We start from the raw sequence: 24,185 nt of genomic DNA, 5'->3' as shown, positions 1-24,185 counted from the left end.
GACTGAGCCATATAGGAGAGCCCTCTGCAGAGGGCTGCTATGGGTGCCTGGAATTGAGGTACAGCAGACAGACAAGGCCTGTCTGACCCTGAAACCTAGATGGAGACTCCTGGAGCCTGCAGCTCCGGCAGGGACTGTACGTGAGGACTACAGGTCAGATGTCCTGCAGGAGCTGCTTCCACTGCAGTATGGAGGCCTCACGAGTCCACTTCCTCTCCCTAAGTTAAGTTGCAGTACTGGCTCTGATCTGAGCCAGCTTGCCAGTCGCCTTGGAGGAGGCCAGTGGCATAGCTGCCATGCTGCCGCTGGTTATAGCAGCATTTCTCTTCCAGCTCCTGAAGTCCCAGATCTCCATCCCAGCCAGAGACCCCTCGGGACCGTTCCTCATGTCTGTGGACCACTGCTTCTCCATCAAGGGTCAGGGCACCGTGATGACTGGAACCATCCTCTCAGGTGCTATCAGCCTCGGGGACAGTGTGGAGATCCCTGCCCTCAAGGTCAGTCTGCCATGACGCTCCTTTGTCCCCTGTAGCAGCAGGACAGAGGACAGGCGTTTGGTCTTCAGGGCAGCAGAGTCTACTGGACCTTTCCCAAGTCTTCTCTTCTACCTGAGGGGTGAGGCGGCCTGCTGCTCTGAGACTCCATCCACTGTTCAACCCTTCTGACTTTGTAGCTTCCTTCCTGGATTCTAGAACCAGTGATTTCCCTAGTCTCACAACAGTGACTGTGGGGGGATGCTGGGGGGCCCACATAAGAGGTTGCCAAGATAAGGACACTGAGTCTTCAGGGATGAGGTGAGTTTTAAGAGCAAATGGCCAAAAAACTAGGGTGTCAGGTGAAAGTCTAAGCTTTCTGGATGTTGGCAACAAGTATGGTAAAACTATCTCTATCCTTTGTACCCCTGACTGGCCTTAAATTTGTGATTCTCCTGCCTTAGCTGAAATTGTGTGTGTGTGTGTGTGTGTGTGTGTGTGTGTGTGTGTGTGTGTGTGTGTGTGTGTGTGTAAGCAAGCCACCGAACCTGGCTTTAGAGCTCTGGGCACCTTTTTCTTAACTACGAGAATCTTAACTCCCTCGTAGTTTTGGTGCACAGTTATTTCCCATATCAGAAATACAGATCACTCTGCATTCTTGGTGACCACAGCAGGTGCCCTGCAAACTCTTTGAATACCCTTAGGGAGAGTGGAGCCTTAGGGTCTCCCCATCTCCTCCTTCTCCAGGTACCATGGCCTGGTTGGCCTTGATAGTGACTTTATTTAGAAGGTGTTACTTAATTGGGCCCTAGTGGCACTCACCTATAATCCTAGCTACTAAAAAAGCCAAGTCAGAGAGGAAGCTCATTGGTGGAGTGCTTGCCTAGCATAAGACCTTGTAGGATATTCTGCCAATGTTTCAGCGTATGTCTGGGCACCATGGTTCAGCCATGTTGACACATGAAGTGAGCATGTTACTGAGCAAACAGGCCAAAATTCAGCCCTGTCCTGAGCAAGAAAGGACCATCCTTCCTGTATCTTGTGCCATCTCTGGTTTAGAACAGTGTGGTTGGGCACAGGGAAGGAGCATTTTCTAGAGACAGGATGAACAGTGTTGTATCTCACATGAAGGGTTGGTTCGTGGTAGAGGAAAGAATTCTCTAAGCAGGGAGATCCAACTGGGGGAGGAGCAGCCTAAGTTCTTGTAAATCCAGGAACTCCAGGGATGATGCAGTCAGAACAGGGCAGCGAGGCCCTGTGTTTTCCTGTGGAGAACTGTGGATAAAAGATCTCCTTCTCTTCTCCCCATGTAGATATTCTTCTGAAGATCACATGAGTCAAAGCCATTCTAAGCCAGGGATTAAAAGTACAGATTATATAAAATTATGAAAATAAACTAAAGTATATTTAACAAAAACAAGACTAGAGTTGTGACTGTGTGCTAACTCTTAGTTGGAACAGAAAGTAAATTGATGCTAAATTTCTGAACAGTTCCTGTGTTCAGCAAGGTAGACCTATAGGGCCAGCTTGACTAGCTCCTTCCATCCTGGGCAAAGACACATTGGCAGCTTAAGCGAGGAGCTAAAGATAGGAAAGAGGTATGACAGGAGGGCTCTCAGTAGTGAGCTTTGATCTAGGGTCCATTGGGCATTCAAGGGATAGAGAAGGCTTTGATACCAGAGTCAGCTGCAGGGCAGAGACCAAGGCCTTGGAGGGAAGATAAAACCAATGTTTCTCATCCTGGGTAGACACACAGACATGAGAGTGGGGACATACTCTGAAATTCCTAGCCTCCTTTTTTACCCATTGAGGTAGAACTTACCTATCCACATCCTGACCTGTGCCCTTGGGCATATGACAGATGTTTAGCATCTGCATGTCTAACTTTTCTCTTGCTGTAGTATCCCTGTATTCCCAGATATTTGTCAGTAATCTTACTGGTTAGGAAAAGCAGAACTTGTAAGTGCTGTGTTTGAATAGTCAGCTAAGATTTCCAAGCACAGTGTGGAAAATGCAGCCTTCTCTTTTCTACTTAAAGTAAGGTATGAGGAGAAAGGGACAAATCAAGGAAGAACTGTTAGGGTGTGGCTATTCCACAGCTCCTTGGTCTGTCTGGACCGCCAAGGATATGAAATCAGGAGATGGCCGTTGAGAAAGCACAGCTGCAGTGGGGCATCCTTCTGTTGAAAACATTCGGGTGTGCCTAGTGGACCCTGTCAGGCATCTCAGCAGAAGCTGGGGTGGAAGTGGACTTGTTGAGGAAGGATGTGTGGGACCCTCCTGTTTAATGGGACAGATCCCTGTTATACTAGCAACATTTCTGGACAGGAAGGGGCAGAGACCTGACAAAATGGGAAGAAAAAAAGCTCTTGGACTAGGATACTACACACAGGAAATGATATTCATTCTTTAGCTTACAAATGCATGCTATTCTTTAAAAGCATATATAATGAGTTAAAAAACTATAACAACTCTGAGCACAGAGCCAGAGAAGTGGTCCTGGGATGGTACTGTTGGTGTCCTGACCCTAGGTAAGGCCTGTCGTGTGCCCAGAAGCTTTGCAGGCATGCTGGCATTCTCTGCAGAGGCCTTCATAGGCTGCAAGTGCACAGAAGCTTACCTCAGAGCCCGAGCCCCGGTCTCTTGACCTCTCACCCCTCCACTGGCTGAAGTGGTGACCAGTGCCTGTCAAGCCTGTCAAGCACGAAGGCATCATAAACTGTGGCCTTTTTCCAAAGCACAGTGCCATCCTTGTCAGATTTCACTAATGGATGCAGACACGTCTGACCGCGTGAACTCCCTTGGAGCAGGACACAGCCATTCCAAATAAACAGTGCATTCCCCTGGCCATACCTTGGCCTGTTTTCTGCTGCCATGTCCATTCCCAGCTGGGGCTGATTAGCTGAGTGAGGAAATGTTGGGGAACAAGGAGTAAATGAAGGGGAGGGGAATCTCATTTAGATCCCAGAAAGGTTTAAACAGCAAACATCCTGAGGGTCACAGCTTTCTGGCTGTCTTGGGTCTATAGGTTGGGGGATCCCTCTGGTGAGATTTTATCTGGGGATTGTAGGCAAGTCATATTCCTGTTGCTGATTGGCTACTGGATTGTAATACCAGAAACTGTCAAAACCTCAGACATGGGAAAGAACATGCTGGGCCTTCAGAGCACACCTGGCATTTTCCAGCTCTTTGGGCCCAGGCAAATTGCTCAGCCTCTCTGTGCTACACCGATTCAGTGCTGACAGGCTTCGTGCTTGCCTCTGGCCAGGGCTGTGGGACGAGGGATTCAGGAGGATTGGGGTAGTGCTTGGCAAGGCTTCTGCACTAGGAGTGGCAATGTCTGAGTGGACAGTTTTGGCTCATTGTCACCTTTTGGTGTCACATATGGAACTCTGGATGTGGATTCAGAGACATAAATGTGGTGTGGCCTGGCTGTAAAGTCACTGGTCTCTAAGGACTGCTGAAGGGGACTTGCTGAAATGAGATGTGCTTTGCACACAGCCCAGCCAATGCTGGGATAATGGTGAGATGTGTTAGTTAGTAGCATATTTAGATACTTAGTTTATGAAACATGTAGAGAGTCAGAATTTGATAGCATATTCCTTCAAGTTGTTGTGGTCAGACTTATTTAGCCCCAGAGAAAAATAGGAAAACTTTACACACTACAGGGCATTGTTGCTTTTATCTTTGCCTTGGCTCTTAGAAATTGGTCACAAGGTTATAACATCTGGGAAGAATAATTTCTCTCACTTCCACAGACCTCTACTTCCTTCTACTACTATTTCTTTTTTAAATTAAAAAAAAAAATTGAGACAGGGTCTCATTATGTAGCTCTATAGGTGGAACTCACCTGCTATCTTTGAACTCAGAGATCTGCCTACTTCTGCCTTCCAAGCACTGAGATTAAAGGCTTGTGCCACCAAGTCTGGTTCTGTCCACCTTTCTTAGCTTAGCTTTGGTGTACTCGGCTAATGATCCCTGAGGTCCTTTGCACTCTCAAAACTCTGCAGATCTCTTCCCCTGACCTGGGCCTGTGAGCACTCAGCCTGGCACTCAGCATGCTATGACAACATTTGTCTCTGAACTTTTGTTTCTATGATGCTGACCTCCTAGCTGTCCATCTGTTTTCAGAACTAGACCCAAGATGGACCCTACAAAATATGTGGTTAATAGGAGAAAAAGTCCCTAGAGCAAATAATTGAGATGGTTTTTAGTTGGCATTTGATTGGTATTGGACAGTGGGTGCCCTTGGAGACCACATTTGGCTTCTCCTGGGACTGTATCTCCTCTTTGAGGCAGTGTCCTGATGCTTCAAAGTAAGTAAGCAGTGCTTGCTTCGGCAGCACATATACTAAAACTGGAACAATACAAAGTAAGTAAGCAAAAGTAGAGATGTAACCTGGAGTCACCATGTGGTCTTGTTTGGGAGGAGCAACTCATCATATGTCTAGGGCTAACCAGCTGCCTTACTCAGCCAGGGCCTGGTCTAGGAAGCAACTCTTTCTTTCTCTGCTTTTCATCTAGAAGTTCTATCCTGGCTTCATAGCTAACTGCTTTTTACTTTAGAAGAGCCATGCTGGGAGGCGGGTTTCCTGTGAATTTGATGCTTTCATAGGTTAGCTTTGTCAGTGAAGACTTGGGGAGGCTGTTCTCCAGGTCTATACGTGTCTGGTGGTGCCAGATACATGGGCTTGGAGGCCCTTGCTCACTCTAGTGGAGCAGCAGAGCAGAAGAAGGCCAGTGATAGAAACTGGGACAGTCAGGAGAACTGGGGGGCTCCCCTTTGAGCAGATCAGCTCTTGCTTGGTGGCCGTATAGCTCTGACTGTGCCATGGTTAGGTTCCTCAGACCCACTGAGGCCGCTGCTACCTCTCCTTTGACTCACCCTGCCTCCTGCTCTACATTTTTTACTCTGCCTAGCATTGACAGAACAACCTTAGGCAGAAAGCTGCCTGTGTCCAGGTCTTTGATCTGCTCAGCTGTCTAGACCCATGGTTGCGATGTAAAGTCTGCAGTACTCTCACGGCATGGCAGATTGTAAGCTTCCCTGAGACTTTAGCCTCAAAGTCATTCTAGAGCCTCTCAGGATCACCTGCTGCTCTTAGTGTAGTAGCCTTGAGTGAGGTAGAAACTGGGTCACTCCTGTCACAGGCTTAGGGAAGCCATTCTGAAGATCTAGATCAGTTCTAGGGTATAAGGCCTATTCTCCATGCCGTACATCCACTTTTCTACTTTACCCCTTCAAACCTGAGATGTCATACTCCTATGGTTAATCCCTAATACTACTCTATCCCAGTGGGCTAGTCTGATGGGTTAGGGTTCCCTTCCCCTGTCAGTGAGAGAAAGTTGAAGTTCTGGGACTTGGGATGCTATGCCAGGAAAGCCAGCCTTTCTGCTCCTTCGGACATTGGAGAGGAAGGAAGTAATGCCTGGACATGGAAGGTCATAAATGTCATCAGCTGCCAGCCCTAGAGAGACACAAGAGGGAAGAGGCAAGAAGAGGGGCCTAGAAGTAGAGACTGAGTCCCACAGGCTTCTGGGAACCACCTACCTCAGAACTGGGCCTTGTGAGAGCCACATCTCAAGCCTTCAGGCCAGGACATCTGCTCTCAGCCAGAAGCATCCCGAGTGGCAGGAGCAGAGTCTTCTCTTTAGCTGTCAGGAGTGTAAGCCCAAGCTCGTCGCTGTGGCGGAGATAGATGAGTTAGATGTTCTGACTGGATGGCTGCAGTACATGAGCACCCTAGAGCTGCAGGGCTTGGGGGAGCTCTCCAGGAGAGCTGGGATCTGTTGATAGAAAGTAGAGTAGCTGCTGGACAGGAAAGGGGGAGGGGTGGCGACCTGCTTTGCGGATCAGGCTCTGGACATATATGGACTGTATTTGAGGCTTTCCCTCCACTCCATAGGACAGTTACATCACATCACGGAGCCATTGTTTCCTTCTTGGTTAGTCACTGGGACTTGACAGTCTACACGGTATGCCTGCAAAAGGGCTTGTGGGTAGTAGGGCTGGCTGTCTCTGCCATTGTTGTCTCTGTCTCTGCCATCAACTTCACATAGAACCCTGAATCTTGTCTCCCCCTCACCCCTACTCCATAATCCTTTTTGCTTGGTCCTTAGAGAATTGCAGCTCAGGTGTTCATCTGAGCTTTATACAGTGAGCAGTCCAGGACACACTGGCTCATGAGACTTTGCCTTCTGTCTTAAGGATGTGAATCACGTTTGTGGTGAAGTTGTAATAGCCTGTGGTCTTAGCAGGGCTTGGCTGAGGATGGACAGTGACAGGTGAGGCAGGAGATTAATCTCAGCAGGCAAGTGGCAGGGAGGACGGTTCTCTGCTGTCATCAGAAGTTGCATTCAGCATTTTACACAATTTTTGTTCCTGTGGAAATCCTGAAGGCTTTCTCACCCCTCTATCCCAATAACTATCATACCATGTCAGCCTAAGTATCAGCTGTAGCTTGACACACTGGACCCAAGATGCACCTCCATGGAACCCACATCCCTCCAGTGCTTACTGTGTTAGGGCTCCCCTTCTTCTGGGCACAGTTTCTATGTTCTGACAGCCTACCCTCAGGTACAGTGCTGAGGCCCACAGTGCTTCTAGGGAGGCCTGACTGCTCAGATGCTGTGGGTAAATTAAGAACTTTGTGGGGCTGGTGTAGTTGGGGTCTCATGTTCTAAGCTTATGTTTGGTGACTTTTAGAGGCACTGGTTTCAGAAATGGAGCTGGGATTTGGCCTGATGCAAGGAGGAAGCCCAGAGAAGATAGGAGTTATTTAAATTGCTTCCTGGGCACCGGGCTGTGCTCCAAAGCCACATAGATTCCTAGTGGGCCATTAGCAGCAATCTGAGGACAGTGGCATTGTCCTGAAACTCCCCACCAGTCCTTGCCCTATCTTTTGCACAAGATAAAGCAGACATGGGTGCTAAAGTCTTCTCAAGGCCAGTCAGCAAGGACCTCCATGTATGCTCTGGCGACATGAGCTCTTCAGTCTGCAGGAGCTCCCAATAGGGAGGAAATTCAGCTAGAGCTTGCTTCAACTTAAAGAGCCAGCTAGAAGTCTTGGGGCCACCTATAATTATTACTCTTTTCTTGGGCTGTGAAGAGCTTGGCCCTAAAACTGTGGGTCTACCCTGTTCCCTTGAGGGTTGAGTGCACATGGTTCTGTGCTGGGAGAGCTGCATCTAGGCCAATGTCCTAGTGTGGGAGATGTGGCAGCTATAACCTGGGTATCTTTGGAGGGGGCAAGCCTGGAGCAATGCCATCCTCTTCCTGCTCCCTGGCTTATACTTCCTACGTGAACAGGTACTTCCCTTGTCTGCTATAAAGTGGGGAGAACATGTCACCATCCTCAGGTAAGAGTGTGAGGATTCCTTTTCTGTTGCTGTTATAAAACACTGACCAAAAGCAACTTGGGGGAGAGAGGATTTATTTGGCTTACAAGTTACTGTCCATCTTCAGAGGAAGTCACAGTAGGAGCTTGGAGCAGAAACCTCGGAGAAACACTGCTTACTGGCTTGCTTCCCCCGGCTATGTGCTACCTTTTTTCTTTGTTTGTTTGTTTTTATACAATGTAGGCTTACCTGCCCAAGAGTGACACTGCCTACAGTGGGATAGGCCCTCCCACATCAATCAGCAATCAAGAAAATGTTCCACAAACATGCTCACACACCAGTCTGATGGAGGTGATTCCTCAATTGAGGTTCCCTCTTCTCAAGTAGAGGTTTGTATCAAATTGACAAAAAGTATAATGCAGGTCCCATGCATGCACCTCAATGACTAGGTTAAGTCAGTGATGTCATCATTGACAGCACAGGATGCTCCGGCTTCTGCCATCCCCTGCACATAGGGCTTCCCACCCAGTGGATACCTGTAAAGCAGATGGGTGGCAGGAGAGTCTGGTCACTTCAAGTGGATTTCCCTTACCGGAACTGCCTGTTGGTAGAGTACCAGCCTGGGCAGCCTCACAGACTCACCAAGTGGCCATTGCATCTGTATGTCCTACCACAAGGCAAGATCCCTGTCCTGTACAGGCTTTGAGTGGGACTGAGTCAGTTTTGTTTCTAGGTCAGGAAAGTGATTTGATCAGAAATAACACGAGGGCTGTGCTGGTATAGCTGGGCATGGTGCCCTGCCAGAGCACAGCATCCAGGTTCCAAGTATGCATCCCATTGTTGGACCACAGGTGAGTCATTCCTCTGCAGAAAGGTTACCTTTCTCGTGAGGACAGCATCCAGATGGGCCTGAAGGCACTTGTCCTTTTCACCCTTGTTTCCTTCCCATGGTAGGGAAGGTGGCCAGGAAAGCTCTGACTCAAGCTAGGCCATGATGGATAAGGGCTCACCACAACCTTTCCACCATAGCCTTGGGGCCACCATGCCCTCCTTCAGCCATGGCATATGACATGTGTCACCAAGGAAAATGTGAGCTGCCAGTAACCTGAGAGCTGGCAGGACTACAATTTGGCACCTGAAATAGGTTCTCTATTGGGAAGTGAGTGACAGCCAGGGGTTGAGGACCAGGTGGACATAGCCTTGGTGCAGCGATGCTGAGTTGGCTAGCAGCCATCTAGTGCTAGACTGTGCCCAATCCAGGCGTGATGCTGTGTGGTACCTAGCAGCATCTGGTCTGTGCAGTCTCCAGTCGCCTTTCTGCAATGGAATCAAGTTCTGGTTGCAGTGAGCAGTGTGGCCTGGTGTGGTTCAAGTAATTAGTCTCGTTGCTTCTGTGAAGCCAGGGCTGCCCTCCCCAGATGTCACTGCCTCATTTCGTATTGAGGGTGGACCACTGAGTACATAGTCCTGTGGAGACTGCAGTGGATGCAAGTGTCCCTTATCACTTCATGGGGGAAACCAGTCTTGCCCCTCAGATGTATGCATTGTTGCTGAACTAGGAGGAGGGCACAGCACTCTGCCCAGCATCAGGAGTGGTTGTGCCCACAGGTGAATGGTACCTAAAGCAGCTGATGGACACGAGAGGGTCTCTTAGCCCCAGGCTAGGAGCTGAGCTGCTTGGTAGATTGTGACTATCAAAGAGCAGAAACAGGAAGGGGATATCTGGAAGGCCAGTGGAGAAGGCTTCAGAGGAACCTAGTCAGGAAGTAGGCTCTAGAGAGCTGTTCTAGGGCCCCATGTGGTCTCTGGCTTTTGAGCACTTCTGTTTCCCCTGGGCTCTCTTTGTCACAGAAAGCCTGTGACCATAGCATGAACTTGTTGCTCCAGCTCCCCAGGACCCACCTGCCCTCCAGGACGGCCTCCTACCCCGTGTATGTAGAGTAAATCCCAGAAACAGGGATGTTGCTCTTGTCCTTCCTGGTACTGAAATTGTGAGGCCCAGCAGGCCCTAGGCCAACACTTTTTGCATGTAGAAACAGCCGAGTCTGTGCTTGTAAAGACTCAGTCCCATCGCATTTGCCTGAATTCCAGTCAGCAGGAGTCAAGGAATGGATGTCTGTAATAGTGAGAGGACCTATAAGGCAGCAGTTCTCAACCTGTGGGTCGTGACCCATTTGGGTTGAACAACCCTTTCACAGAGTTTGACTGAGACTGTGAGAAAGCACAGGTATTTATATTATAATTCGTAACAGTAGCAAAATTACAGTTATGAAGTAGCAACAAAATAATTTCGTGGTTGGGAGTCACTACCACATGAGGAGTTATATTAAAGGGTGGAAGCGTTAGGAGGGTCGAGAGCCACTAGTCTAAGGAGATTCTTAGCAAGTGGTTTAGGAGAACTGGGCTCTAAAGTGGATCTGACCTGGTACCTGTGCCTGCCTTGTGTCTGTGCAGCCTAATGGCTTAACCTCAGCCCCTGTCTGCACAGAGGAAGAGTCAGTGACTGTGTTTGCTGCGCAGGCCTGTGGTGAACAGTGAAAGGAAAGAGTGATTTTATTCGGCGCCCACAGTGTTCATTCAGCACATTGTGAGCACTTGCTGTGTGCAGGAGCCATGCCAAGTCACAGCTGTTCTTAGAAGTTACTTCTCTGGGGCAGGGGACTGAGTGACTCATTGAAGTGATAGCGGATAGTGAATCTGAGCCTGCCTTGTGGGTCCCTGAACTGTCAGCATACAGCTGTGGCACAGCCTCTTCCTGGCTTGGCTATTCGGGACAGTGGGCAGGAGAGCTGTCTTTGTGAATAGGCTGGAAGTCTTACATGATTCAAAGGATCCAACCACTCAATGTTCCCTGGGAAGAGCCTTGGCTTAACCAGGCAGGTTTCTGTAACCCAGGAAGTACTATGCTAGCACACCCTTACTTCTCCTTGGGGATCCAGCATGCTGGCTAGGGGTTGAAGGGAGCTGCTGGCCCTCCAGCACAGCCCACCTGTCTACACCTGCAGCCTGGGTTCTGTCCCTCCCTACCTGGTTTCACTCTTGAGCTCAGCTGTGACCTTTGTTTTTGTTTTCTCTTTAAAGGAAAGTTGAGTGTTTCCTGAGTATGTGTAAAGTCAATGCACCATTCAACTGAATGCTTACATTCTTTCTTTAAGAATAAAAATAAAACAACAATAAAAGCACTGTAAACATTGCTGTAATTATTCACAGGCTTTGACTTGTAATAATCACAGGGAGCAGGCAAGTGAGATGCCTTATTAAAGTAGAGACTTGCCTGCTTTCGTTTGAAGTTTTAGTAAAAAATATTCCATTATACTATATTCCTTTAAAAACTAAATTCTGTCCATTCAGAGTTTGAGGACTTTTGTCCTTTTCATGATATTTAAATGAACTGGCTCTGGGCAAGGGTCACCCAAGAGTCTGGGCCTGTTTTGTGGGTCCCTGAACTGTCAGCACACAGTTGTGGCACAGCCTCTTCCTGGATTGGCTATTCGGGACAGTATTTGTGAAGACATCAAACATGGAAACGGAGATTAGGACCAACCTGGCCTGTGCTACATTGGTACCCACTGACCTCACTGTCTGCTGTCCTCACTGCCTGGCACGAATACACAGAAGCCTTCAAGGTGGAGCAGGCATCTGAAGTCTGAGGGAACGGAGACTTCTGAGAGGAGGCTGAGCTGCTGAGGCCAGGCGTCCAGGGCCTCCAGGCTAATGCCAGGGCCTCGTGTGAGAGGAGCTCCAGGTGTTGGGGGTCATGGGACAGTGAGCCTTAAAAGTATTGAGGAGGTGGCCTTACCCTGGCTTGGTGAAGGTCAGAGCTTAGGAATGATGAGGGAGAGACAGGCTGTAGGTGACCCCAGATCTCTGGCTTGAGGTACTGTCGGGTAACAGTACCCTTGCTAAGAATGAAATCCCCAAAGGTCTGGAAATAACTGGGGCTTATAGCCAGGGCTGTGACTTAGGTTTCAACAAAGTACAGGTGACTGGGGACCCCTACTTGTTGAGTTCTAGGGTGCAAACTAACAGACTAGTTTGCAGCTCAAAGTTTGGGGTAATTTTGTATCTATCAGTGGATCTAAGCCTTGCATTCAAGTCCTCTAGCATGGAATGATCAGGAAAGTTTAAAAAACGTAGCCATAGAGGATCCATGAGGGCTGCTTCTGACATCTCTGGCTCCCAGTCACTTCTTGTTTTTGCCTCAGGAGCTATCCCCATTCTGAAAGGTGAGGGGGTGCTTCTGGGGACCCCCGAGAGAGACAACCCTTGCCTGCTAGGGCCAGGTAACAGAGAGGGCAGCCCCCTGCTTCTCAGCCTCCTGCCTCCTCCTCTGCTGCTGCCGCTGTGAAACAAACCGGGGTGCCTGGGCGGAAGGTCAGGAGTTTAAAAGCTTGTTTGATTCAAGACTGGGGTAAGAGACAGGAGGGGAGTGCGCTGGTTTTATATGTGGATCCCAGTATTTTCTTTTGAGCTGGGGCGGAGAATGGAGGGGCAGGGAGGGAAGGCAGTCTGCCAGAGGGAACATTGCCAAGCAGAGCACTGCTAATGCAAACCATACGGCCGCGGGCAGGCAACAGGGCCCATCTCCTGGCCTGCTTAATGCAGTCCTTGCAGGCAGGCAGGCAGGCGGGAGGGCAGTCAGGCAGCCTGGGCAGCAAGGCTGCTTAACCCTTCAGGTGCTGAGCCAAAAGCAGGCCTTTCCACTTCAGCATGTGACCCTTTCTGTCCTCAGCCCTAGGCAGTAGAAAGTTTAGCAGCAACCTTAGCTCCTACCCATTGGGTACCAGCAGCATTTCTCCTCTCATCTGTGGTAGCCTGAAGTCCCTCCAGCATCCTGGAAGTCAGCTTAGCTGGGGATGGGGAAAACCATGGTGGGCAGCCGTAGGTCTAGGGCGGGTACTTTCCACCCAGCAACCCACCTGGGAAAGCTGGCCACCCCTTCTTAGGCTATTCCTAGAGTGGTCCAGACTAGGTGCCAATGGCATCAGGATAGTAGTCAGCCTGCATTCAAAGCCACTGCTGCGGTCAGGCGATAGATAGATGGGGACAGAGACTCTTCAGACCTGCTGAAGGGCCGCAGTAAAGAGCTGGAAGAGCTGGGGTAAATGCAAAGCCAGGTGCAGAAGCAGGTTTCAGAGCAGCATGCAACTTGGCCCCATTTATACATGCACTCAAGTTTGTACAAGTACGTCAGGAAAGATCTGGAGGAGACGGTACAGTGTGAGCAGTGGCTATCTTGGGGGAGTGAGAGACAGTGGAATTTAGGGAGCTCAAAGAGCTTTCATGTTTTCGTCTGTGTAATTGGTGTTTAACTCTTTACAACGAGCCAGTATTCATCTGGTTCTCGTGGGGCTTTTATGAAAGAAAAACCATAAAGAGCCAGAGAAAGAGGAACTTTTGTTCTACTCTCCCATGTCTCCATTATCTCCCTTTTGTGCCTTCACCCAGCTCAGGCCCTGGAAAGCTGTTCTCTGCTGGGGAGGCCTCTGGTGGGGCCTCCCCTGTTCTGGAGGGCCCACGGCCACCCAGTGCCTTTGTGTGCCGTCTACAGGCTAGCCGGACCCACTTGGTGCTCAGCACAGCTGAAGCTTACCATGAAGTAGCCCTGTCTCTGGGTCACTGTGCTAGGGTGACTACAAATGGCAGCCTTGCTCCGTGGTGATGAGCATGGCTCCTTGCTCCCCCTCCAGCTGCTTTTGCTTGTAGCTCCCAGACTTTGGCTCTTTCCCTGTGTACCCTTCTCAGAGAAACACACGGGGCCTGTTGTTTGGTGGTCTCCTGTGGCCTGTGACCTCCTGTGCACGTCTGTAGATGGTTCTGTCCTTCTCTCAGGGGGTGACTGCCATCTCCTCTAGCAATGCTCTGTAAATGTAGCACTTTAGTACTCCTGGCCTCTGCTATGACAGTGATAAACTCTTATTTACCAAAAGCCTACTTGCTCTTCCTAAGGCACCAAAACCAGGCACTTACTGTCCTTTAATAGGCAAAGAAAAATTGAAGATTGTAAGAAGTCAAATCCCATATTTTACATGCAGATCTGGCTCCAGTGCGCATGTACCCTGCACACAGCCTCCGTAGCTCCTGTAAGTGATTATTACATGGTTTAAAGCACTCTTGACGCTGTCACACTTGGTCTCTCCAGCTGCTGTGTAGTTCCCAGACAGGACCCTGCCCTGCAGCAGTTCTTGGCAGTTTTTAGCTTTGGGCTCTGCAGGCTCCCATGGTCACCCTTAATCTTAGCTTAGACTGTGGTATAGAGTGACCACTTCTAGCTACCAATTCAAGCAGTATTTTTCCCAGAAACTGTATGTAGCAGAGGCGCTACATGTATGTAGCTTCATCCCAGCAGATGAAGATGTGAATGTACAAAGATCTGCCTCTTGGAGGTTCTAAAACCTTAGTAAGAAAGGGGCTTGTGCCTGGCTCATGAGGCTCCTGGAGAACTTTGCTGTGGAATGCCATGTTGAAGAGCGGTGCTTGAGACGGTTCAGTTGTATCTTCCTGAAGGACCTGACAATGAGGAGCCCTCCTTCTGGTCAGTGCTATAGAACCTTGCTCTGGAGCTCTCAGGGACCTGCTAAAGCTGTGGTCCAAGGGCAGGGCAGTATGCTCTGGGGCAGGCAATCGGGTATCTTTCGGCCTAACTGGGCTTTGTGCTCTGGGGTGGGTCATGGGACTGGAGTTGGCAGCTTGGTAACTCAGGGATGTGTGATAAGTTGCTGAGTTCCACTGAGTCGTGGTGGTTCCCAGCCAAACCTCTTTCTATCAGGAGACACCCAGGTCACTGAACATGCCTTGAGAACTTCGAGACCTTACATGGTAGTATCTAGCAGAGGAGACTTCTGAAAGAGCCTTTGCCCCCTCTTTCTGTGAACAGAGCTCTAACCTTCAGGCTCCAGCTCAACACCTGACCTTGTGGCCCCCATGAAGTGTCAGGGGCCAGTGGTGGGAAGCAGGTGGTCGGTCTGTGAAGGCCAGGAGTGGGTTGCTCGGGCCTGCTCTCGTGGCCATGGCCGAAGTCCGTAGGGAGCCCTGTGAAGCTTTTGATGTGCCGCTGGTGCTCGGCTGCACCAAGCTTGTTTGCCTAAGCACTGCTCCTGCCAGTTCACGCGGACCTTCTCCTTCTTTTAAAAACATGCTTCTTGCCAAAGGTTATTTTGGATCTGTTTTTGTTTATCAGGTAGGATTGTTCCAGCACAATTGAAAGCAGACCCACATGTTGACACGCACTGGAGCTGCTTGCCAGGGCACGCGCACATACACACACGCAGGATATGTGGGAGTCAGCCAGAGCCCTTGAATGTAAGTGACTTGAGAATGGGCTCCGGGGAGACTTCTCCATGGAAGACTTGTAGCTTAAAGATACCCTATAGGTACTCGTGTGGGCTCAATGTCAGTGGAAGCTAGGCAAAGGACCTTTGAAGATGGGTTGATGGGTTTTAGGGGCTAAGTGGCTCTGATGTGGCTGTATAAGGGCCTCACTACTCTAGACATAAGCTTCCTTCACTGTGACTGGGCTTCCTCATTCTCAGGCTGCTGTGCAAATTCTGTGTTGACCAGGGCTGAGCAGATGTAGGTCAGAGGCAAAAGAATGGGACTGCCAGGCCCTGTGGCTGGGCCTCCTCTTTGAGGCAGCAGCCCTTTCTTTGGAACACAGCTGGGTGCTTTCTGCTGGAAGACTTGTAGTGGGTTTCTTCTGAACACCCCCCCCACACACACACCATGGACTGGGCTGCACACAAACTGCTCAGAGGAGCCCATTCTGAAACAAACTCATTTGTATCTTGCTATCCCTTGCAGCCCTGTGGCACCTGGAGGCATGCCGGTTACAGAGGGGTTAGGAGGCTGGGCTTGACCTCTTCAATTCCAGGCCAGCCTTGCAGGGAGGCAAGTGCACCAGTTCAGCTCTGGGTCTCACTGGAAAGGAAACAGAGTCCAGAGCAGAAGTCTATTGCTTGTATTCAGGTACCTGTGGGAGGAACCAAAGAGTTCATTTGCTTCTCTAACTGAAGACATATCTGCTCTGAGCCCGATGGCCCAACAGAGATGTCTCTCCTTCGTGTCCTGCTTCTACTACATTTGACTCCACCACAGCGGCTGCTTCCAGTGTAATGTGGTGCAGCTCCAGGCTGGCCTGCTCAGGGCTGGCCTGCTCAGGGCTGGCCTGCTCAGGCTGCCCTCCTTCCTACCTGGCAGTGCTCTGCCACAGCGGGCCTCACTTTCCTGCTGTCTAACGCTGACTGCTGAGGTTCAGGGCTGCGGCCTGATCCTCTGGCTCACATAAGTGGTCAGCAGCTTGGCAGAGCGGGGACCTCATGCCTGCTGACATTTCTGATGCGGCTTCACTCATCCCTTCCATATCATCCATTTGCAGTCTTAGACCAATGAAGGCACCACAATGGGAAATACAGGGACACTTGAGCTTTCCCCTTAAATAGGAGGGAGAGGCATTCTGGCATTTTCTTCACATCTTTCAAGGTAAGATAAGCTTAATCACTAAGCACCTTACTGAAGAGTATCTACCACTGACCTTGTCCTGCCAAAGCAGGTGCCGGGGGCCAGCTTTTCCCCAGTAGCTCCACAGCAGCCACATACCACAGACTGCTGCCCAGTCCTGTGATAGTGCTTTGGGGACTCCCCACCCCCAAGCATACTGGACACCTTTGTTCTCCAGTAAACAGGTCACACTGTCACAGAGCTAACTGTGAAAGCACAAAACTGACGTGTTTCATCTGAGCTTGGACTTTTTCTAAAATGTACTTTCTACTTCTTGTTTCCGCGAGCTTCACAGTTCTTCCTAGAGTTCTGCATATAATTCTACCTTTACTTGATGACTCGGCTCATTTTGATGAATCCGGTGTTATTATAGGGATGGGTATTATGGGAATTTACTAAGTGGCTCCATGCCAACTGGACCTGGAGGGGTTTGCTGGGCTGTCGGGGGGTGGGGGGAAGGCTCTGGTCCTATGCAGGCCACTAGGTACAGTGTGAACAGAGGGTTTCTGTGCTCTCTGGGCTTGGGAAGGACCGAGGGACTGTCATAGGAAGGAAGCAGAGTCAGGGTCCCTGGCCTTGTGGATAGCTGGTTGGAGACCCATTGTGAGTGTGGTGCTGCGCCAACCAGGTTGGGGCTGCTGGTAGTTCACGTGAGGATGAGAGAGCTGGTCAGGATGCCACTGGCCTTTGTGACACTTGATGAACTTGTGACCCTCCCACCATAGCCTCCCAAATGCTGAGATTACATACATGCACCACCATACCTATAGTGTAAGATGTACCATCTTGCCTCTTTTGAGTATGGGGCACTGAAGAGAACCTAGGGCCCTTAGTGTGCTAGGGACAGCATTCTGCTATCAAGCCTTCCACTGGGACACAGGACTCCTGATGACGAGAGGTAGCATGTGATGGCTCGGCAGAGGTGGGAAGCCTGTAAAGAAGGACTATAGGAGTAAAGGAAAGCCAGGGCCTGCCTCTGCCATGCCCTTACTGCCTACATCATTGTTATTGTGGGACCATAGGATGGACTGAGATCAGAGGGCTTTCTCCTTCCCAGTCTGCAGCCTTTGCTGAGGTTTAACCTATTTTTCTCCATATGCTGCCACTGTGGACAGTGACCCAGCTTCCCTAGTGTACACCTTCAGTCTGCTTCTTGTCAGCCCTGGAGCCAGCACCCATCAGCCTCAAGGCACTTGGTACTCAGCCTTTTCAAGCTGTCCCCAAGTCTGTGTAGAACATAGTCCATAAAGGCTGTAAACCAACACACTTAAAGAGTTTCAGTTGTACTTAGGAAGACCCTGAGAGTATCTGTAAACTCCTGAGTTTGCTCTACGGGTTAGAGCTCTTCTGTCTGAAATTGATAGAGATACTTCTCTAGGTCTGTAGTCATAAATATTCACGGCATTGTTTTGTGGGTTTTATAGCCCCATGTAAGTGGTAATGTTTTGCTTACTCTGAGCCTGTTCCCTCCAGTAAACACCCTGGTTTCCAGGCTTATCTGTGCTGCTCTGCAGTCTTAGCTCATGAAGTCTTCCTGTTGTGTGGGGCTCCGTGTGCTTGCTAGTTACCATTCATTTCTTTCTTCCTTTTGCTCTTGTGGTACCTGGCACCATTTTTGTTGCTGCTTGCTTTTCAAGCATATCTCTTGTGCCTTTAGTGTTCTTTTTGTTGTCATGGCGTTTACCTGTAGAGTGGTATGCGGGCTTCTTTTCTGGCCATGTCTGGTTGGGTTTTTTAATGCCTCGAGTTCATTTCTTTCCTAGATGTGGGGATTTCCTGCTATAATCTTATTGAAAACACTTTGTGTTTTTAGTCCGCACCTCAGCTCCCTGGTTTAGTCTGTTCACTGTGTCCCAGTGATCTTGGATGCTGTGGTTAGGGCTGCTCTTTCTGTCTGTTTTGCTGTCAGAGAGCTGACTCCTTAACCTGATCTTCAGTTGCTGCTGTCTTCTCTTCCACCTGGTTTAGTCTATTGGTGAAGCTTCCCATTTCCATTTCCACGTAAAAATAGTTTTATTCTATTTATTGATTTCTACTTTTGTCTTGTCTCAGGTTCCCTCTGACTTTCTTGTCCAAGTTTTTGAATTTCTTTTTCTTTTTAATGTGTGCATGTCTGTATGTGCATGCCTCATCAGCATATGTGTGTAAGAGCCCAAGGAGGCTAGAAGAAAGTGGTGGATCCACTGGAACTGGAGTTACAGAGGGCTGTGAGCTGTCTGCATGTGTGTCCTGGGAACCCAACCCAGGTCCTGTGCAAGAGCAGTAAGCACTCTTAGCTAGCGCTGAGTCATCGCTCCAGCCTTTTCCTACTCAAGTTGAATTTCTGGTCCAGATCTCAAATTGACTTCTTTACTCCATTTGTCTGTCTATTTGAATCCTCTTTGAACTCACTGGTCATTTTAAAACCCAAAATTTTAATTCTTTGCCTTGCATCTGGCCATTTTGCTGTCTTTGAATTTGGTTTTTAAGGAGTTGTAGATTTGGAGAAGTTGTGTTTCGTTTGTTGCTTTGTTGTATGTGTCTAAGTTGTGATACACATATCTGTTGGAATGGGTATCATTTCTGGTTTCATTTGGGGATCTTCTTAGTGATCAGTCTTCTCTTGAGGGCTCAGTCCTAATACCAGGGAGGAGAAAATAAACTGCAACCCTCCCAAACAACTCAAATATAGAAATACAGCTAGAGTCAGTTAAGCCAGCAGACACACCAGTGGCCATAGAAAAGAATATAGCAACAATATTGTGAACTAGAGTTAAAATCAGTTACAGTAAAAATGATAATAAATGAAGTAGAATAGGCAGTGAAAGAGAAAAAAGAAGGAAAAGGTAAGGTAAAATAGAAGAAAAAAGAAGGAAAGGAATTAGAAAAGAGTGAAAGATAAAGCTAATTATACACTAAGGAAAAATACCTTAATGAAATTAGAAAGTTAAGAAGAATGATTTAAAAACCAAAAACATAAAAGATCTTTAAAAGCAGAAAAGTGAAAACAACTAATAATATAGTAAAAAGAATGGAAAATGTTTTTTTAAGTGATAACAAATTGAAAGGCTTCTTTCTGGTCCTCTGAAATTGGAATCTGCTGGGTGGGGGTGGGGGTAGTAGTGGCTGTTGTCTCTTGCCTTTCCTGCCATTCTGGCTGGTCAGCAATCCGTCACAGCTGCATTACTTTTGAGCTTCTAGGAGCCACTGTTGGCCTAACCAGCTTTGCCACTTGCAGTCCAGGCAGGTTCCACTTCATCCTGGATCTGCCCAGTGCATTCGTAGGTGATCCACGTTCCAGCCCCAGAGTCTAAGTGCACTGGAGAGTGGGAGAACCCGACAGCTCTGAGATCTGCACTGGAGGGAGAACTGAGCGAAGCTACTGCTCTGTCTGCCGAGCCAGCACTTCCAGACCTGCCCAGCAGTGAGCCACCCTGCAAGGAGGGAGGCAACTGCAGCAGTCAGGCCTCTGCTCACTCTGGGCCCAGAACTCCCAACTCAAGCAGGCAGTAGACCACATGTGCCCGGGAATGAGCTGCTGAGCTCAACATTCCACAGACCATGGACTTGGGGCCTCCACAGGAATCCTCAGGAATCTTACTTTGCCACAGAGGCAGATCAGGACCACAGACCACAGCACGAGCCCTGTCCTCCCTAAGCTTCTCTGTACCCAACTCTCAGTTCCCTGTCTTTCATGGTCATCTCCAGACAGACACCATAGCACGTGCCCAGTCTCCCTAAGTTGCATTTGTTCCTCGTTTGGGCCTCCTTTCAAAGTGGCACCTGGCTACAGCACCCAAGATACGGAGAAAGATCAAATGGATTTCTTCTCTAGCAATGGCTGCCGCACAGGAGAAGTCACTGTCACTCTGCATTTCCCCACTGGATTTGAGCTTCAGGTTTGTCCCCTGGCTAGAATGCCCATTGACTATTCCCAGGTCTGCCTTTTTTAACTCTAAGTGTGACTTCAACTCCCCTCCCAACACATCCTGCAAAGACTGCTGTTTGTCCAAGCTCTTCTGCCATCTCATCTCTCTACATGGTTCCACCGTTCTTCCTCTTTCTCTCTGGAGCATAGTCTGTCCTTTGCTGTCTGGAATCTTGGCCTTTCTTCACTTGATGGACATTCCCCAGGCATTTTCATCCTTCCCTTTGTGATTGTTAGGAACATTTGAGTCCTGTGTTCAGTGTACACTTCCATGACCCTCACTCCTCGTGGACAGAGCTTGGTCTAGTAGGAAGAGTAAGCCTCACATCCTTGAGGAAAAAGTATTTCACTGTTGTTATTTGGAATCTTTCCCATGAGAGATGTGCCTCTCCTTCCCATCTGGTAATTCAGTTAGGCTAGGCATCTTTTTTTGTTGTTGTTGTGTTGTCGTCCGTCCGTGTCCACCCCCCACCCCCCAAGACAGGGTTTCTCTGTGTAGCTTTGCGCCTTTCCTGGATCTCGCTCTGTAGATCAGGCTGGCCTCGAACTCACAAAGATCTGCCTGCCTTTGCTTCCCAAGTGCTGGGATTAAAGGCATGCGCCACCACCGCCTGGCTCAGTTAGGCATCTTGAGCAGTACAGACTGTGGGTATGGGCTTAAGACTTCATGTTACAATCCGGTGCTATATTATTTTGCTACCCAAAAGGTTTTGGGTATCCTTGACCACTGGGTGCTCTCTCAGTCTGACTCCTGTGTCCCCTTGACACAACCTGTCTGTATTTTGAGTATTTCCTGACTTTCAGATATTCTCTGCTCATCTTGTAATTTCCTGTCCTAGCCCTGAATCTGTTGTTTCTCCCAGAAGCCTCTGGTTCTTTTTACTGGAGAATGATCATGCAAACTGAGATCTAGGCACTGGTACTTCACTGATACTGGGTCATCATTGCTTCTGAGCCTTGTTAGAAAAACAGAAAATGCACTGAGGTGTAGTAACACTTACATATATACTTATAATGGCAGATGAAGATATATCCCACACACAGCACATATTGCAGCTGGGCGAGAGTCCCCAACTCTAATTAAAACCCATGGGGCTCCCTCTAGCCTTCCTTCCTCCTTAGCGATGATTTCTTCCAGTAGAAGGAGCCAGGCTCCTATCACTGCACCCTTTACCTGTAGCTGCCTTAGAACTCTCCTCCATTAAGTTGATAGAGGTGGGTTGATGATGTCACCCACACTACCATGAGCCACTGTGCTATGGGAGCAGAAGCGTTGCTCTTCAGAAACGCTAGTCATTTCGAAGAGTGAACCTCAAGAGTTGATCTGGGCATAAAAGATGACTTTGAAATATGGAGGCCAAGGAGTTGCCCTCAGAAAGGACCTTGATGAAGTGGCTCTAAAGTAGAGGCCTGTATAATCTGTTCCTATCTCCAGAAAGAGTTGTACATACCATGCCTACCATGGTAAGAGGAGAAGCCATACCTCTCCCACCAGTGTTTACTGCATTACAGCTTCAGAACACACTGGAGATTCTAATGGGCAAAGCAAGGTTGGTCTGAGCCAGGAGGAAAGAATGATGTAGGAAGACTACTCTTCTGGGGTTAGGCCAGGAGAATTAGTCTATGGGACTGTTTTTCAGTGCTGAAAGTAACGCCTGGGGCCCTCATACAGTGCAAGGCAGGTATTCCACTACTGAGCTGCATCCTTACCCTTACGAAAATAGACAGTACATTTTCATGACAGGAAAAAAGTCTAAATATATTGCAAAGTGTGTTTCCCACCCTAGCCCATTCCATATATATGCCTGTGCACAGTCAGACATGTCTCTATGTCCCTCATTCCTGCTCTATTAATAGCACTGTGATGTACACATTTTGTACCATGAGTTCCCCACAAAGACTTTATCTTGGAAGATGTTCCTGTGTAATGCCAGGCCTGCCTGTATATTGCTTAGGGTTTTTTTTTTGTGTGTGTTTGTTTGTTTGTTTTCAGCTTAACACTAAGTCGTCTGGGAAGAAGGAACCTCAGTTGAGAATTGCATCCATCAGATTAGCCTGTGGGTGTGTCTGTGGGATGTTTTCTCAATGCTGACTAATGTAGGAGGACCCAGTCCACTGTGGGCAGTGCCATTCCTAGGCAGATGGGCCTGGGCTGTGTAAGGAAGATAGCTGAACATGAATGAGAGAGAGCAAGCCAGGAAGCAGCATTACTCCGTGGTTTCTGCTTCAAGCTCCTGATTTGTATGTCTGTCCTGACTTTCCTTAATGCTAGACTGTGACCTGAGACTTGTAAGATGGAATAAATCTTTTCCTCCCCAAGTTGGTTTTGGTCAGTGTTTTAGCACAGCAACAAAAACAAATGCAGCCCATTTCCCCACCCTCTGCCGCAGTTGCAATGGTACAAATGTACCTTCGTGTTGTAACCAGCTTGCCTGTTGTTTCTTTCCAGTCTTGATTGGACTTTTATTTTGTGTCTTAAGAGTATGCATTTATGGCACAGGTCTTTGTTTTTGTTATTTGAGTGATTTTGGTTTTTAAACAATTTTCCCAGAAAAGAATTTCTAAGGAAGTAGGTGGTTTTGGCAGATGTTGCAAAGACAAAAGTCAAGGCTATGACAGCTGGTATGTTTCCCTCAAAGTAACAGAGGTGCCAGACAGGAATTTGACTGTGTCTCCTGACTCCTTATCCTTCTCACTACTGGAGAAAGTGTGCGTTCACCATGAACTAGATGTGCCTGAGCAAGACTGGACCCTGCCTTTCTCTGACAGTGATCATCAGGTCAGGGGGCTTGGGGTCAGTGTCCGCTTTCATGACACTCGTCTCTAAGACCCAGCATAGGGCCAGGCCGTGGAAAGAGGAAAGACTCAGGAGTCCCTTGTGAACAAGTGTGCACTTGAGCCTGAGGAGTGGGGCCACACACTGACCCTCTAGGAAGCACATGGAAATCAGCTGGCTCACTGAGTTGGAACCAAGGATCTATAGCCTATACTTGTCAGGTGACAGAGCTAGAAATCTACATCTGTAAGTCAAGTACCCTGTTTTAAATGTGGAGTCATCACACAGTGTCAGCCAAATAATACCCTGTGTACGGATCCTGCCTTTTGACCACCTTTGGGATATCTGTTCACCGACCTCTCTGCAGTACCTTGGCAGTCTTCTCTCTGGAGGCTTCTGTCCTGTCTGAGGGGGCTGTGGAGAATGGGTACCAGTATGGATGTATGTTCAGCTGTTATAGCACACATGGGTGGGTACAGTTGTGTCTCTGTCCTGTCTAGGGGCCTGTATCCAGTGGAGAGGACGAGCTCCCATGTCCAGCACCAGTATAGCAGAATAGGTTCATATTGCTTGCTATTTAGTGGGTTGTATTTTGGCTGGTAAAAGATCTTTTGGGAATGACTACACCATTTTTTTTATGCATTTTTATGCCATGTTCTTTAATGTTGATGTGAAGGATTTCTTTTGTGTTTGGGACACGGGTCCTTTGTCAGATAATAGTTATGGAGTTTATTACTCCATGTCTGTAGCTTTCCTTTTTCATGATATCTAAGATCTTTAATTTTGATAAACCAATTTATCTTTTTTTTATTAATGGCTTGTGTTTTTTGTGTTTTATGTTGTATACCATCCCAAGTTAATTTTGTTTGGTGTGAAGAAAGGCTTGAAGGGTGGAATTTTTAGTTGTTTTTTTTTTTTTTCACATGTTTGAATAGTTGTTTATTGAGAAGAATCGCCTTTCTCCCACTAGTGCCTTGGCATTTTGTTTTAAAAAGTGAATTACTTGGGCCGGCAGGTTGGCTCAGCAGGTAAAGGTGCTTGCTACTCAGGTGCTTGCCTGAGGACCTGAGTTCAATCCCCAGGACCCACATGGTAGAAGAAAAGAACTGACTTCTGCAAGTTGTTCTCTAACCTTCACATGTACATATACATACATAAATGATACAACTAAATTTTACATAAATTGCTTAATATA

The 24,185-nt window shown here is 48.4% G+C and overlaps 1 protein-coding gene across 2 annotated transcripts in view; it reads left to right on the top strand.

Annotated features, from left to right (window-relative positions):
• The window catches only part of Eefsec (eukaryotic elongation factor, selenocysteine-tRNA specific), a 214,039-nt gene that overhangs the window by 102,977 nt on the left and 86,877 nt on the right, over positions 1–24,185 (top strand). For both annotated transcript variants that reach the window (XM_028854210.2, XM_037203905.1), the window contains exon 4: positions 333–497. In XM_028854210.2, coding sequence (XP_028710043.1) covers positions 333–497 — 165 coding nt within the window. The remainder of the gene's footprint in view (positions 1–332; positions 498–24,185) is intronic.

Source organism: Peromyscus leucopus, chromosome 3, assembly GCF_004664715.2.
Source record: "Peromyscus leucopus breed LL Stock chromosome 3, UCI_PerLeu_2.1, whole genome shotgun sequence".
Taxonomy (NCBI): Eukaryota; Metazoa; Chordata; class Mammalia; order Rodentia; family Cricetidae; genus Peromyscus; species Peromyscus leucopus.
Note: the sequence above shows the minus strand (reverse complement) of the source record. Positions and strands in the feature narration are given on the sequence as shown.